The sequence below is a fragment of the Ursus arctos genome, unplaced genomic scaffold (genome assembly GCF_023065955.2).
Source record: "Ursus arctos isolate Adak ecotype North America unplaced genomic scaffold, UrsArc2.0 scaffold_4, whole genome shotgun sequence".
Lineage (NCBI taxonomy): Eukaryota > Metazoa > Chordata > Mammalia > Carnivora > Ursidae > Ursus > Ursus arctos.
Window position 1 is genome coordinate 32359755 of NW_026623056.1, and position 12642 is coordinate 32372396.

At 38.0% G+C, this 12642-nt stretch overlaps 1 protein-coding gene across 1 annotated transcript in view; it reads right to left on the bottom strand.

The window, feature by feature from the left end:
* Positions 1 to 234: 234 nt before the first annotated feature.
* GTF2E1 (general transcription factor IIE subunit 1) overlaps positions 235 to 12642 on the bottom strand; it is a 32071-nt gene continuing 19663 nt past the window's right edge. Inside the window, exons 3-5 of the mRNA XM_026494419.4 lie at positions 12201 to 12402; positions 6039 to 6277; positions 235 to 1991 (exon numbers count right to left, since the gene is read on the bottom strand). Coding sequence (XP_026350204.1) covers positions 1564 to 1991; positions 6039 to 6277; positions 12201 to 12402 — 869 coding nt within the window. The 3' untranslated portion in view covers positions 235 to 1563. The remainder of the gene's footprint in view (positions 1992 to 6038; positions 6278 to 12200; positions 12403 to 12642) is intronic.

Below are 12642 nucleotides of genomic sequence, written 5' to 3' on the forward strand. Positions count from 1 at the left end.
AGGTGCCCCTCAAACTGTTTTAGACACCTGATTCATATTTTATTTAAATGAACTTCTTTCTACAACCATGAAAGTTTAAAAACAATGTTTAAAAGTTGAATAGGCCCATACGTACAAGATACATACATAAAAGTCATTCTTAAGGCAGCTTATTGCCAGAAAAAATTTAGACCATGTACAATTGCATCTGTTATTTGAAATATGACTATTAAGAGAAAAAAGTCTGAAACACTGTTTTAATGGGAAGAGTATTCATTTTAATTATGCTCCAAGATGTTACAGAGCTAGAAAACGAATTTCAGTCAGTATAAAATAGATTTATTGTCAATATTCAGTCATTAATACAACCCAGGTAAATGAAACACCACTTCATACAAGGCTCAGATACTCTAAAATCTATCTTCACGCATGTACTATAAAATGATAAATACTTAAAAATTACAATGCCAGGAAAAATATTACAAAAAATACAATTGCTATAGACCCTTGCATGAAAGTTCTTTATTTTTAAAGTTCTGCTTTAGGGAATAATACCATGCTACATATCAGAACCAAAAATAAACTATGTTCCTTGAGGTTACAATGTTCAACAACGTACTGGATGCACTTCTAAAACACCATGGCTGACAAGAATCAAAAGAGAGACAAAGAAGGACTTCAATGACGTTGAGAGAAAAGAGAGAAGTAATCAATTATACACTGACTTCTGCTGGAATGGCCTCACTGAACAATTTACAGCACTGCAGAAGACAGGAAAAGGAAAGGGACCAGTCTTAGCTTTCCATAAAGGACTTCCAAATCAGCACAAACTCAGGTAATTCTAAAAGGCACTGTTCCCAGTGCTCTCCACTCTTCAACCCTGTAGAGTAACTCCTTGCCCTATATTCATGTTTTTTCCTGTAGGGTTTACCAAGTATACTTTCCGTTTTCTATCATCCAACATCCAAACCAAAAGGCATTAAGCAAAACAACAGACTCTATCAGTCAGTTCGAAAGACACAAATTTTGGCTTACATATTAATAATGAGATTAGGCATATCCACCCCTCTTCTCCCACATATTGATTCCAATCCTCAACTATGCAGCAATATGAAGTTATAAGATTTTTTTGTCTCTCATCAATGATCTGCCGGTTGCCAAGCTGCTTGGCAGCAATATCAGGAATTGCTTGGAATGCTTGGTCAGAACAGATTTTTAAAAGGATGTGATCAATCAATTAGTGTAACCTATCACAGGTTCTATAGGCAGACAGGAAGAATTTACCTCACAGATCTCCTGCACTCATTTCAGAAGTGAGAAAAATGGGTCTTAAAAAGGAAAAAGATTAGGTAAATATGAAATACAGTAAGATATTAATACTGTAGTAATAGCAGGGAAGAAATGCTTATATAGCCAACCTACCTGTGGGGAAGCTTCTGGCATAAAAATCAAACATTCTCTCCCATTATTGTTTAGCTGCTTTACTTCGAGAAGGGCAGAATGCCACTTAAACACTTTTCTTCAAGGGCAGGGAATTTGTTTTTGAACTGGGCATTACAGAAAGGAAGAAAAGGTAGGGAAAGCTCACTCAAAAAGGTCCTCAAACATGCGCTGTCCCATTGCTATGTATGCTTCCTTCTCCTCTGGTGTCATCTGGGCCACCAGCTCTGGCCGCTGGCTCACTTCGCTGTAGGAGAACGGACGGCCAGCCACCATAACGATGGGGTCATCTGCTACTTCCTCAAACTCATCGTCCTCCTCCTCCTCCTCGTCCCGATGATGCGTTGCCACAGCTGCCGGTCGAGGTGGGGAGTCATCGTCTGACTCACTGGTCTCACTCTCTGAGTCACTGCCATTGGCAGCGGTCACGGGAGCAGCTGCCCCCACTGAGCCTGCTGTGGTAGAGGAGGTCTTCTTCTCATGAATGAGTAGCGCTCTCATGACCTCCTCATTATCATCTGGCCCTGCACGGCCCTCCTCACGCTCCTGAAATGCGTCTACATCTATGCCGCCTGGAAGGAAAAACCCAGAAAGTCAATGTCCTTAAGTATAAAAGGCGTTTCTTTATAACTAACAGACTTCACTGGTTCCAGTTTTTGAGCAACTGTCCATAAGATATTCAAAATATTTCTCACAAACTGGAACTTAAGTAGCATGGTTTAAGCACATGTGTTTTAAGAATAACATAGCCTGGATTTGAATCCGGGTCCTTTTAGATGTAAGCTGTACTACTTGGGCAAGTTTTTAGTCTGTGAACTTTGGTACCTTTTCCTCTAAAAGGGAGTGATAAAAACATCTACCTTACAGAGCTCTAGATAAGAACATATGTAATTATGTCTATGAAGGACCAAGTACTGTAGCTGGCAAAATAGGAAATCAAAACATGGCTCCTCATCCTGCTTCAAGTAAAAGCCAAAAGCTTTACAATGGCCTACAGAGTCCTACATTATTTGGAACCCCTCCTGCTCACTTGCTCACCTACTTACCTCCTCTCTTTCCCTTTGCTCATTCTTAGCTAGCCACAGTAGCCCCATGGTATTCCATGTACGATTCATATTCACTCTGACCTTAAGGCCTTTGTACTGCCTATTTCCTCTACCTGGGATATTTTTCCTCTATGTTATATAGCTAAATCCCTCACATCCTTTATGTTTTTACTCAAATGTACTCTTCTTATAATTCACCCCAGCCTATACTCCCAACACTATTTTTTCCCCATAGAACTTACTTTCTAACATAATAAATCTTGCCTATAGTCTTCGTCACCTCCTTTCCCAGGATATAGGTTCTCCACAAACAGATATTTATCTTTTTTATTCAATGATACATCCCATGCACCCAAAATAGTGCCTATCACTTATTAGGCACCATATAAATACATGAATGAATAAATGAAGTTTTATTTTCCTGAAACACTAAGTGTACTTTGAACTCTTTATAAAATGGAATCTAGTATCAGGAATGAAGCTCTTCTCAGCACACATCTTCTATCATTTTGTGTACATATCAGGCCCGAAAAATTACAGATGAAAAATTTAAGAAAAACATTTGTATTCTGAATACCAAGTACACTGCTATTTAAAACATATAAAAGGATTAAAAATGTTATTTGGAACCTAACTCCCTGATTCAGATCTTGACTCTAACACCTATTAACTATGACTTTGGCCAGGTTAACTTCATCTCTCTCTGCCTCAATTTTCTCACGTACAAAAAGGGGGAAAAAATGAGTACATACCTCATTGGATAATTGTGGGGATTAAGTGAATATCTGTGAAGTGTTTAGAATGAGCCTGGCACTTAGCTTAGTGTTATCTATCATCAACATCATAACCAAGAAAAGGCCCAGAAATGACCAATTCTGGCCATGAATGAAGTGAGAACATCTTCTCATTAACACATTAGAACGGATTAGTGTAACCTTGGACAATTTAGAAAGTGTAGAACTCCAGAGATTGAGTTTGGGCAGCTAAGAGACAGAAAGGGAAACAGGAATTGAGAAGTTAGAAGGTCAAAGAAAATAGGCTTTTGATAACACAGATGTAAAAATGAGAATTAAAATCAAGCTTCACTAATTTAAAACACTGCTAAAGGCTGAGGCTCCTTCCTAGAGTCCTTACTGCCAATTCAGTATTTCAACAGGAAAAAAGACAAGGAATTAATTGTCTCTAAGGTAATCATCGCTTCTATAAGAATCTTCCAATAAGCTTAATATTACCAACGTAGTATTTTGATTAATGTTTAAAGCAAATATAAAGTTAGGAAAAAGCAATTTAGTTTTGTAAACTAAATCGTCATATCTAAAAGATTTATGACAAGGGTCTCAAGAGGTTTGGGGAAAAAAGGAACTGCTCTGTTACAGATGAGGACGGACAACAAAAAATAAGGATAAATGAGAAAAGAGCTGGATGGTAAAGTAGAAACACTAGTTCTAGGAACAGTCTTATTTAACAGTTGTAAGTCACAAAAAAAAGCCATATATAATGGGAAATTGTCAAGTCATGATGCTAAGCAATTCTGGATGCTTAAAGGCCGAGCTGATGGCAAAAAAAAGAAAAAAATACATAGGAAGAGCTGAAGGTTGTATAAGTGGGCAGAAAACTGGAGGATTTATTTCTGTACTGACAAGTATAAGAAAATCTGCCTATAGGAAAACAATCTGAAACATATTGAAAGCTATCTGATACAGAGGAGGGGAGGATCTTCAAAAACCTCTGCACGTGTTTCTAAAGTTGTTGGTCTTAATATGCTTCCAGACCCAAAGCAACAAAGCATCAGGTAAAAACGAGAAGGATGTTGTAAGTAAAACTCAAATCATTAATGATAATTCCACACATAAATAACATATATTGTTCTGGTTACTAAATCTAAAGTAAAGTATATTATGGTTGGAGAAGGTCCAGAAGAAGACAATTAAAATAAAACAAAAAATGTAGATGGAGGTGGCTGGGGGGAAGAGGACTATCTGTGAGGAAAGTAGAAGAAAATAGAATTAGAATAAATTACTATGTTTTCAGTATAGTAATGAGCACATGATTAAAGTCTATAAAATTCTAAAAGATATTAAAATAACTTGAAGTCTGAGGAAAATTAAGTGTAGGACAAACAAGACTCCCTTCACACTTTCACAAGAGCCTATTCTATCATAAAATTTAATTAAGATAAATTTAGACATGAGTATACTATTCTATTTTACACAGAAAGAAAATATTCACAAATCAGAATTGGGTAGACTAGATAACTTCTTAAAGGCCCTTATGATTCAAATTCTGTCATTCTAGGAATTGTAAAAATCGAATGTTAAGCTTATGCGCCTAATTGTACATAATGAGGGCTAACAACAATTTTATTCAATTTTCTAAGTTCAAAGAAAAGAAGGTTTGGTAGTTTTAAGAACGGCAAGAAGCCAAGGTGGGGGGGAACAAGCCTATTAAATAGTTGACAGCATCACTCCTATATAATCTAAAACAATCTGAATCAAAATAACTAAACATATAGCCAAGCTAATCAGTGGAAAGGAGAGAGAGTAAAGTATGGTTGCCAAAGAAAACTTTTTTTCTGATTGGAATCAAAATACCAAGAAGAATCACACTAGAAGTATTACCTGATTTTATTATCACTACCCAACTCCATACTATTTGTTAATTCTTAGCATACACAGTTAAAGAAATGCTAATATAAAGGCAAAAGAGGTTAGGAGAAATACCAAAAAACAAGTAGTTTTCAGTTTCAGGGATTAAAGAACCATACTCAGGTGATGTGTTTGAAATGATACATAACCTGGGAATAGGACCATGTAGATTCTAATGCTGACAAAACCTAACCAGAGGTACAAACTCCCTTTCATCTCTGCTTCCCAGCTTCTGAGTAATCTCTGTCCAGTCCGGGCCTCACATTTTCTACATACTCCCAAACATCACCACCCAAAGTCTTTAAATCCAGTAACTTTAAAGTTTTAAGAAGTAAAATGCTGCAGTTCTCAAAATGTTGGTTACTATGTAATTCTTAAGTCTTTAGGGATCACTGAGAGTTCTAAAATCTTCTAGTATGGAGTTCTGTCAATCTTCTTAGATGGTAAGAATCCTTAATCCTTTACTCAGGTGGCTTCTTTTTTATATATTTCGGGTAGCACAAACACACTGGTATTTACAAGGAGACAACATAAACAAGTTTGGACTAGTATATAGTTTTGATTCCCAATTCAGAGAAATAAAAAGGAATACAAGTTAGGGCAACAGAAGAATAAAGAATAGGTGAATTTGGCCACTTCAAACATACAAGCACTTTTCCATGAAATTAAGACAAAGAAATGGTAATTTCTTAATTCTAAAAATGAAGATTTAAAATCTACTTGTTATTTCAACTAAGTTGAAGGATAGTACAAGTATGTATTGGTTGGTTTTAATGCTTATTGCTTAATTTCTTACTTCCTGGTACAACGCAATTGTTTTGTAAAACAGATATAATGAATTACCAATAAAACTAAGAATTGCCCACTAAGTCAAGTTCATTTTCCACCGAACCCACAACATATTCATTTTACTGACTTCTATTCTTACCTTCCTTCATCTCTTCAGAACTATATGCTCCTTGGACAGTGCTCTCTCTCAACCAAATGGGTCTCTCTTTGGCAGATTTCCCCTCCAGTGAGGCTCGATGATCTTCTTGGTCATCCATGTTAATAACAACATTCTGAGTGTATAAGTCCTCATAGGAGGGACCTTTGGTGGCCCATGCTTCCCGGTGGTGCCCACCTGCCAGGCCAGCAGCTCCAGCAGTAGTTCCTGCACGGTCCTTGCTAAAAAAAAAAAGATGAGAAGAGGGGAGGAAGAAGAAAAATTAAAGTACTGGTGTTCGAAAAGCAGCACAGCTGGGGAGGTTACTGAAGAATCACAAACAAATGCTATCTAGCAGTCATATACACATGCTTTAGCAATTCTGAGAAACCTCTCTTATAACAGGGTATCAGATTTGTATTTAAGTTCCTCAAACACTGGGTCCACTGGCGTATATATAAATGAATGAGGTTTCATAATTTAAGATGTTTCAATAAATCTACTTAAGGAGAGGGGAGACTAATAAAGGTGACATAATCTACTTAAAGACACTAGCTGGCAAAAATCTCTCTCAGTCACACCTTTCATGAGTATTCTGTTTAAAAACAAACAAAACACATTATATTTTTTAAAATCTCTCTCATCTAAACCAAGTATTCAGAGTGGTTCTGTGTGCTTTTCTCCTTGTGTGCTGAGAAGCTAAAAAAGTATTCTACAAAACCAGGCCTCAACTTAGAATTAATGTTCTCCTCCTGCTATTCACCAAATAAGGTATATCGTTATGCACAATTAACCTCTTTTTTACTGAGTTGTATCTTTCCATTTTTGTACCTGTGCTGACCCTGGTATCTATCCCCAGCCATTATCCACCCTGCAGTAACCATGATCTATTTCTCAGTCTATTTGTTTTGCTTTTTACCTCTACCACCCATGATCTTCTTGCCTGATCATTCCTTATCTTTCTCTAGTCACTTATGTTTCCTCATCTCTATTAGTTAAGTTTTCAGTCTTTCGGCTGCTCCCTCTTTTATCTGCTTGTTCCACTTTCAATCCGTTTCCCCATTCTTTTTTTTTTTTTTTTAAGATTTTATTTATTTGAGAGAGAGAGAGCACAAGCCCAAGTAGGGCGCAGAGGTGGAGGGAGAAGCAGGCTCCCTGCTGAGCAGGGAGCCCAATGTGGGACTCGATCCCAGGACCCTGGGATCATGACCTGGGCTGAAGGTAGACATTTAACTGACTGAGCCCCCAAGCATCCCACCGTTCCCCGTTTTTCTGAATGTACCCGATTCTCTGTGTGTCTAAGCTCATGCCTTGTCTTTCTCTGCCTGCTACTGATGTGTTCTCTACATCAATTTCTATGCATAACTCTCCCTTGATATCTGTTTAGACAGCTATGTTTTATCCCATGAACTATCTCCATGTTTCATGAATCACCTGTTTACTTAGTGCCTGCTTGTTGTCTTTCTTGATACCTTTTGCTATATTCTTTTAAGTGTCTACTGACTGACTCTCTTGGCCCACTTCTCCTTTACTTCTCTTCCATTTTTCTCTAAATCTCTTCCATGGATCCTAGATGTCTCCTGTGTGGAGTCCTGTCTCATTTGAGCCTAATGAATATTTCTTCATTTGGCCTTATGTCCTGTCCAACTCCTCTCTCTCAGAAACCATTCACCATTTTCCCTTTTCTTTGGTCCTACTTCATCTCTGCTTACTCCACTGCTCTTCATTTCTTCCTGGGCCCACTTATATCTACTTGAGTTTTCCGTCTCATGCTTGGTTGAGGTTTCTCTGATGTACATCTCTGTCCACGTATCTGACTGGCCCGTTACATCTCTCCCTGAGAATACTGTGTCTGATTATCCTCTGGAGGTAATCATGGGCTTATCCTATCCTTCCTGTTCTCCCTCCGGGTATTTACAAGCCCACTCCCACTTTTGCTAAGAAAATAAAATAAAAAATAAAAAGTATTTTTTCCAGTCATCCACTGATCCGTGCCTCTAGTGATACCCAGAGCTGCTTTGTAAAGCATTCTTTCCCACAGCCTTTGTACCACGCCAACTCCTGCCTTTGGTGGTACCCAGGGCTGTTTTGTAAACCATTCTGTCCCACAGCCTTTGTACCAGTTATTTATTCTCCCCCATTCTGAGTCTAGGCCTACTAGGCATCTCTCCATACCCCATCCATGGGCACGCTATATTTTCAAAGTCTTACTTTACAGACGCAAATAACTGGTTTCTCTTTACCTTTTCTTTCTTTCTACATTCATCTAATGTTGGTTTTTGCACTATTTTACTATGTCTGTCTCAATTTAATCCCTATCTGTTCCTAGTTACTCTCTATCTCCATCTCCATCTTGTTCCATAGTTGTCTTCTAAAAGAGTGTGTCACTGCCTTCACTAGAATTCGACTCTGTTTGCTTTGGTATAAGTTGGCTTTTTGAATTTTGGTCTCCCCTGAGCATTCCTTTTCTTTCTCTTCTTTTCTCTCTCAACTTGATCTGTGTTTATGTTTCTGTGCTCACTCTATATTCTGACCCTCTCCTTTCTCATGCAGTTTCCCGGACCCCTTTTCATGTCTCTTCTATCCCCAGCCAGCATCCTTATCTTGCTGCATTGAGCCTGTCTGCCCCAAATGTATCTCCATGAGCTAGCCTTATGCCTTTTCTGTCTCTCTCCACCTACTTATGTTTCTCTAGCTCTGACCTGGCCAACTACATCCTGTCCTTATCTTTCTCTCCTTCATCCAGACTCTTAAATGGTTTCCTCACTCTTTCTGAAGCTACTGTTTCTCTCTCTATATAACCTAGAACACATAGTTTTCACCTACGCTCTATCTTTAGCATTAAGTCTGAAGACTATCTTCTGAAGGTTAGCGAGTATTCAGTACTTGAGTAGAGAACAAGAGTAAAGAAAAAGAACAGGACATTTAAAATAAATGTTAGCATGAAATTACTTTTAAAAAGTCTTTGTTTTCAGTACTCCATTATGGAAACTCAAGATTGGTTTTACTCCAGTTTGAAGCAGGAGAGCTTTGACCCCAAATCAAACAAAAATTTTTTTAAAGATTTATTTATTTTAGAGGGGGGAGGGCAGAACAGGGGGAGACAGAATCCCAAGCAGATTCCCCGCTGAGCACGGAGCCTGACACAGGGCTCAATCCCATGACCCCGAGATCACGACCTGAGCTAAAATCAAGAGCTGGGCACCTAGGTGCCCCCAAACAAATTTTTTAAATCTGGAAGAATTTTTTTAAAAGACACTTTTAACCATGGAGAGTTGAGTGCACAGATTTTATTTCTACCTTTACCACAGTTACAGACAAATCTAAATTCTTAGCAAATGTGACACTAAAAATCAAGATGAGAGACAGTTAGGTTCACTCCTTCTGCATATTTAAATTTTTTCTATGGAAAGAATGTACACATTCTACTTAATGATGACAAAAGTGACAATTCAGTTTTGAATTTTTTTACATTATTTAAGAAATTTTAGAACTTTCAAGACATATAACTCACTCAGGAGTGAGGGAGGAATATTTCAAAACTAAAATTTTTAAGATCTTTAAGGTGAGTGTTAGGTAAGAGATGACAAAAAAAGGAGAGATTACTGACAAAAAATTCCATTTAAGAAAGACTTTAAATATCACCAGTGGTTGACTTGCTGAAAGGCTGGAACTGTCCATCAGCTCTTAGGTTAAGTCTACTGAGAGTTCTGCAGAGGCAGCCTCTGGTTTCTAATCTAGGGATAAGCTAGAATTTAACTGGTTACAGATCAGTAACCAAAATAACAATGAAGCCACTTTTTTTTTTTTTTCATCAATGAATTACTATCATCTCTGAGCTCTCATGCCATTCTACTGATATTTCTCTTCTTAAACCGGGGGCAAGATAGCTATTATAGAACGGTTACGCTCTGAAACAGATCCTACAGTACAGAAAGGCTAAATCAATACCACTTCCAGGATGTCATATCCAGGCAGTGGAGCTTGTCAAATGCTTCATGAGCATTTGGTTACCTCGGCCAGGGTAACACCTTCTAACCTGGTTCCAATGGTCCTTCTCCTGACTATGTAGAAGCAACTGTACTTAGTTGTGGCTGGCCCCTCCAGGTACCCCATTCTAGCTCTCTTGCCTGCCTCCATTTCTGCCTTTCTTCCCTAGTGACCAACCTGTCAGCCTTTCCTGATCAGTCTACTTCCTCTATTTCCTGATTCTTCTTCATTCCTAGAGTAACCATTATTCCTAATGAGAAACCAGGTGACTAGCTACAGAGCTACTGTTGTGCCTCTAGCATTGCTGTACCACTAAGACTTGTCTCTGGCATGGAGTGAGCGATAGCTTTATAAATAAAGAACCTGGAATGAGAGGTGAACGGTGGTAGGAGGAGAATATTAGAGGTAGGATGTCAGTGGTGGTGCTGAATGAATGCTATTGTAATGGGAAAGCATCTTCATAAATAGGAAAATAACTATAGTTAGAGGAGGAAACACAAGAATAATTCATAGATAGTATTACATTGTGTAGAGAATAATCAGAAGATGTTGAAGCATATTTCAACATGAAATAACCCACAGGCTTAGAAAATTATATGTTTTTGTAAAATCAATTTCCCTCTTAGGCTTCTATGTCAGAGTGACGGTATTACTTAAGTCACCAGAAAAAGATATAAAAAATAACTTCTTGACAAGAGACCAAATGACCAGTAACAAAAATTTAAGGGTATCTGTGATGTGGATGATACTAGTTGCCTACCAATTGTGGTTTCTTTCTTTCTTTGCTTACTGAGCTTTTTCAAATACCGATGGCTGTTTGCTCCAAAGGACTCAGGGACCTTCCACAGCACTAAGAGGTTAAACCTTCACTAGTCTAAGCAGCAATCATGTGATCTCACTTTCTCTGCCAGATGCTGGTTTAGAAATAAACATATACGGCAATTCTGGCTGGTGAGAGGAGATAGACAGGATAGAGTAGGATGAAGGTTGTCCTCTGGGCAAGACTTCTTCAATCTTAAAATAGGACACCAAGAAGAAACAGTCCTCTTTTCTACATTTGGACATTTTCTTTTACATGTGATACCTACAAAGACTCAGCCATCTTAGGCTAGCTCCTCTTGTGGTCCCAAGAGGAAAATGAACAGACTGAGTTCATCAGAGTTTAAACACAGAAAAAATCTAGACCCTTGAATATGTAACTGAGCTGTAAAATTAATTCTGAACTGTACTACCTCAGCACTCTGGTCATACTAGACAGGTTTTTCTTACTGTTCTTAAGCCACTTCTGGTTTGGTTTTGTGTTATCACGGATAAAGGCATCCTAACTGATCCACAATGCTAGGCTAGAAAATTCTAACAACTTATATAGATATAAAACTTTCTGTACAATTGGATTGTTTTTAACCATCGAAAAGAAACTCAAGTTGCTCAGGAGTGCCCAGAACTGGCTTTACAATACTGAGAGTGCTCCTAAAAACCATACGGTTACAACACTAGGTTCTATGTAAGCCCTCAACGTGGCACTAGAAAAGGGGCAGAGTAGGAGAACACTCCCTGACCCCAAGTCACATTTATGTTTTTCAAAAAAGAATATAAATCACTTTCTATGGCACGCCAAAACCAAGGTTGCCTTTGTAATTCAAACATTAGGGCATACTAATAAAAATAGCGAGCCACAGTAAAAAGTATTAACCCATACGTAATACCTACTACACTTTACTTTCAAAGAAGTTGCATTGAAAACTAAGGAAGACAAGAAATGTACAGTTAAATGCTTCAAAGGAAAAAAAAAAGAGCAAATGCTATATTCCTTAAAGAATCTCATCTTTCAGAACTTGGCTAGGAAAATTCAAATATCCCCAAGAGGCGCTTCCAATTTAGGGTTAGCTAACAATTGGCCGATTTGCAGTGGATCCAAGCAGAATGAGTACTTGAAGTCGAACTTGACTATATGAAGATTTTTACCCAAGGCCCACACCGTTCTGCATTCAGTACAAACAAATTTCAGCACCAGCACAAGTTAATAAGCCAAATGTGGTAAAACTGAGAATCTATGTAACTCTGTCTTTAGTCTCCTGGGTATATTACTTACTCATCCTGCTCTCCAAAGTATAGGTAGTTAAAACAAGGGCAAGCTTAAAAGTGTTCTTGGTATGAGCACAGGTCTACACTCACCTTTGTTTCAAGGCTGGTATTTCTGTGGGTTCTGGCTCAAGTATTTCATAGGCCAAGTTCACATCCTCTGTTTCCCGAAGCAAAGCATAAATGGGCTCAATTTGTTCATTAAATCTTGCCAAAAGTGTGCGTGCATCTTTTTTGGGCATTGCTGATTCATCTTCTTCTACCTCTGTATGGCAAAAAGTACAGCGGAAAGTTCCTACAGAGAAAACAAGTATCAGGTCAGGCAAGAGAAATTCTCAAGACTAGCTTTTAGCAAAGAGTTAATATCTCCATCCTCCTCTAACATGTTATTATTAAAACTTTCAAATGCAGAAAACTTGAAAGAATTTTATAGTGAACACTGATGTGCCCACCAATGAGATTCTACAATCAATATTTATCATGTATCTGTCCATCTATCATTTTTAATGCATTTCAAAGTAATTTCACTTCTACC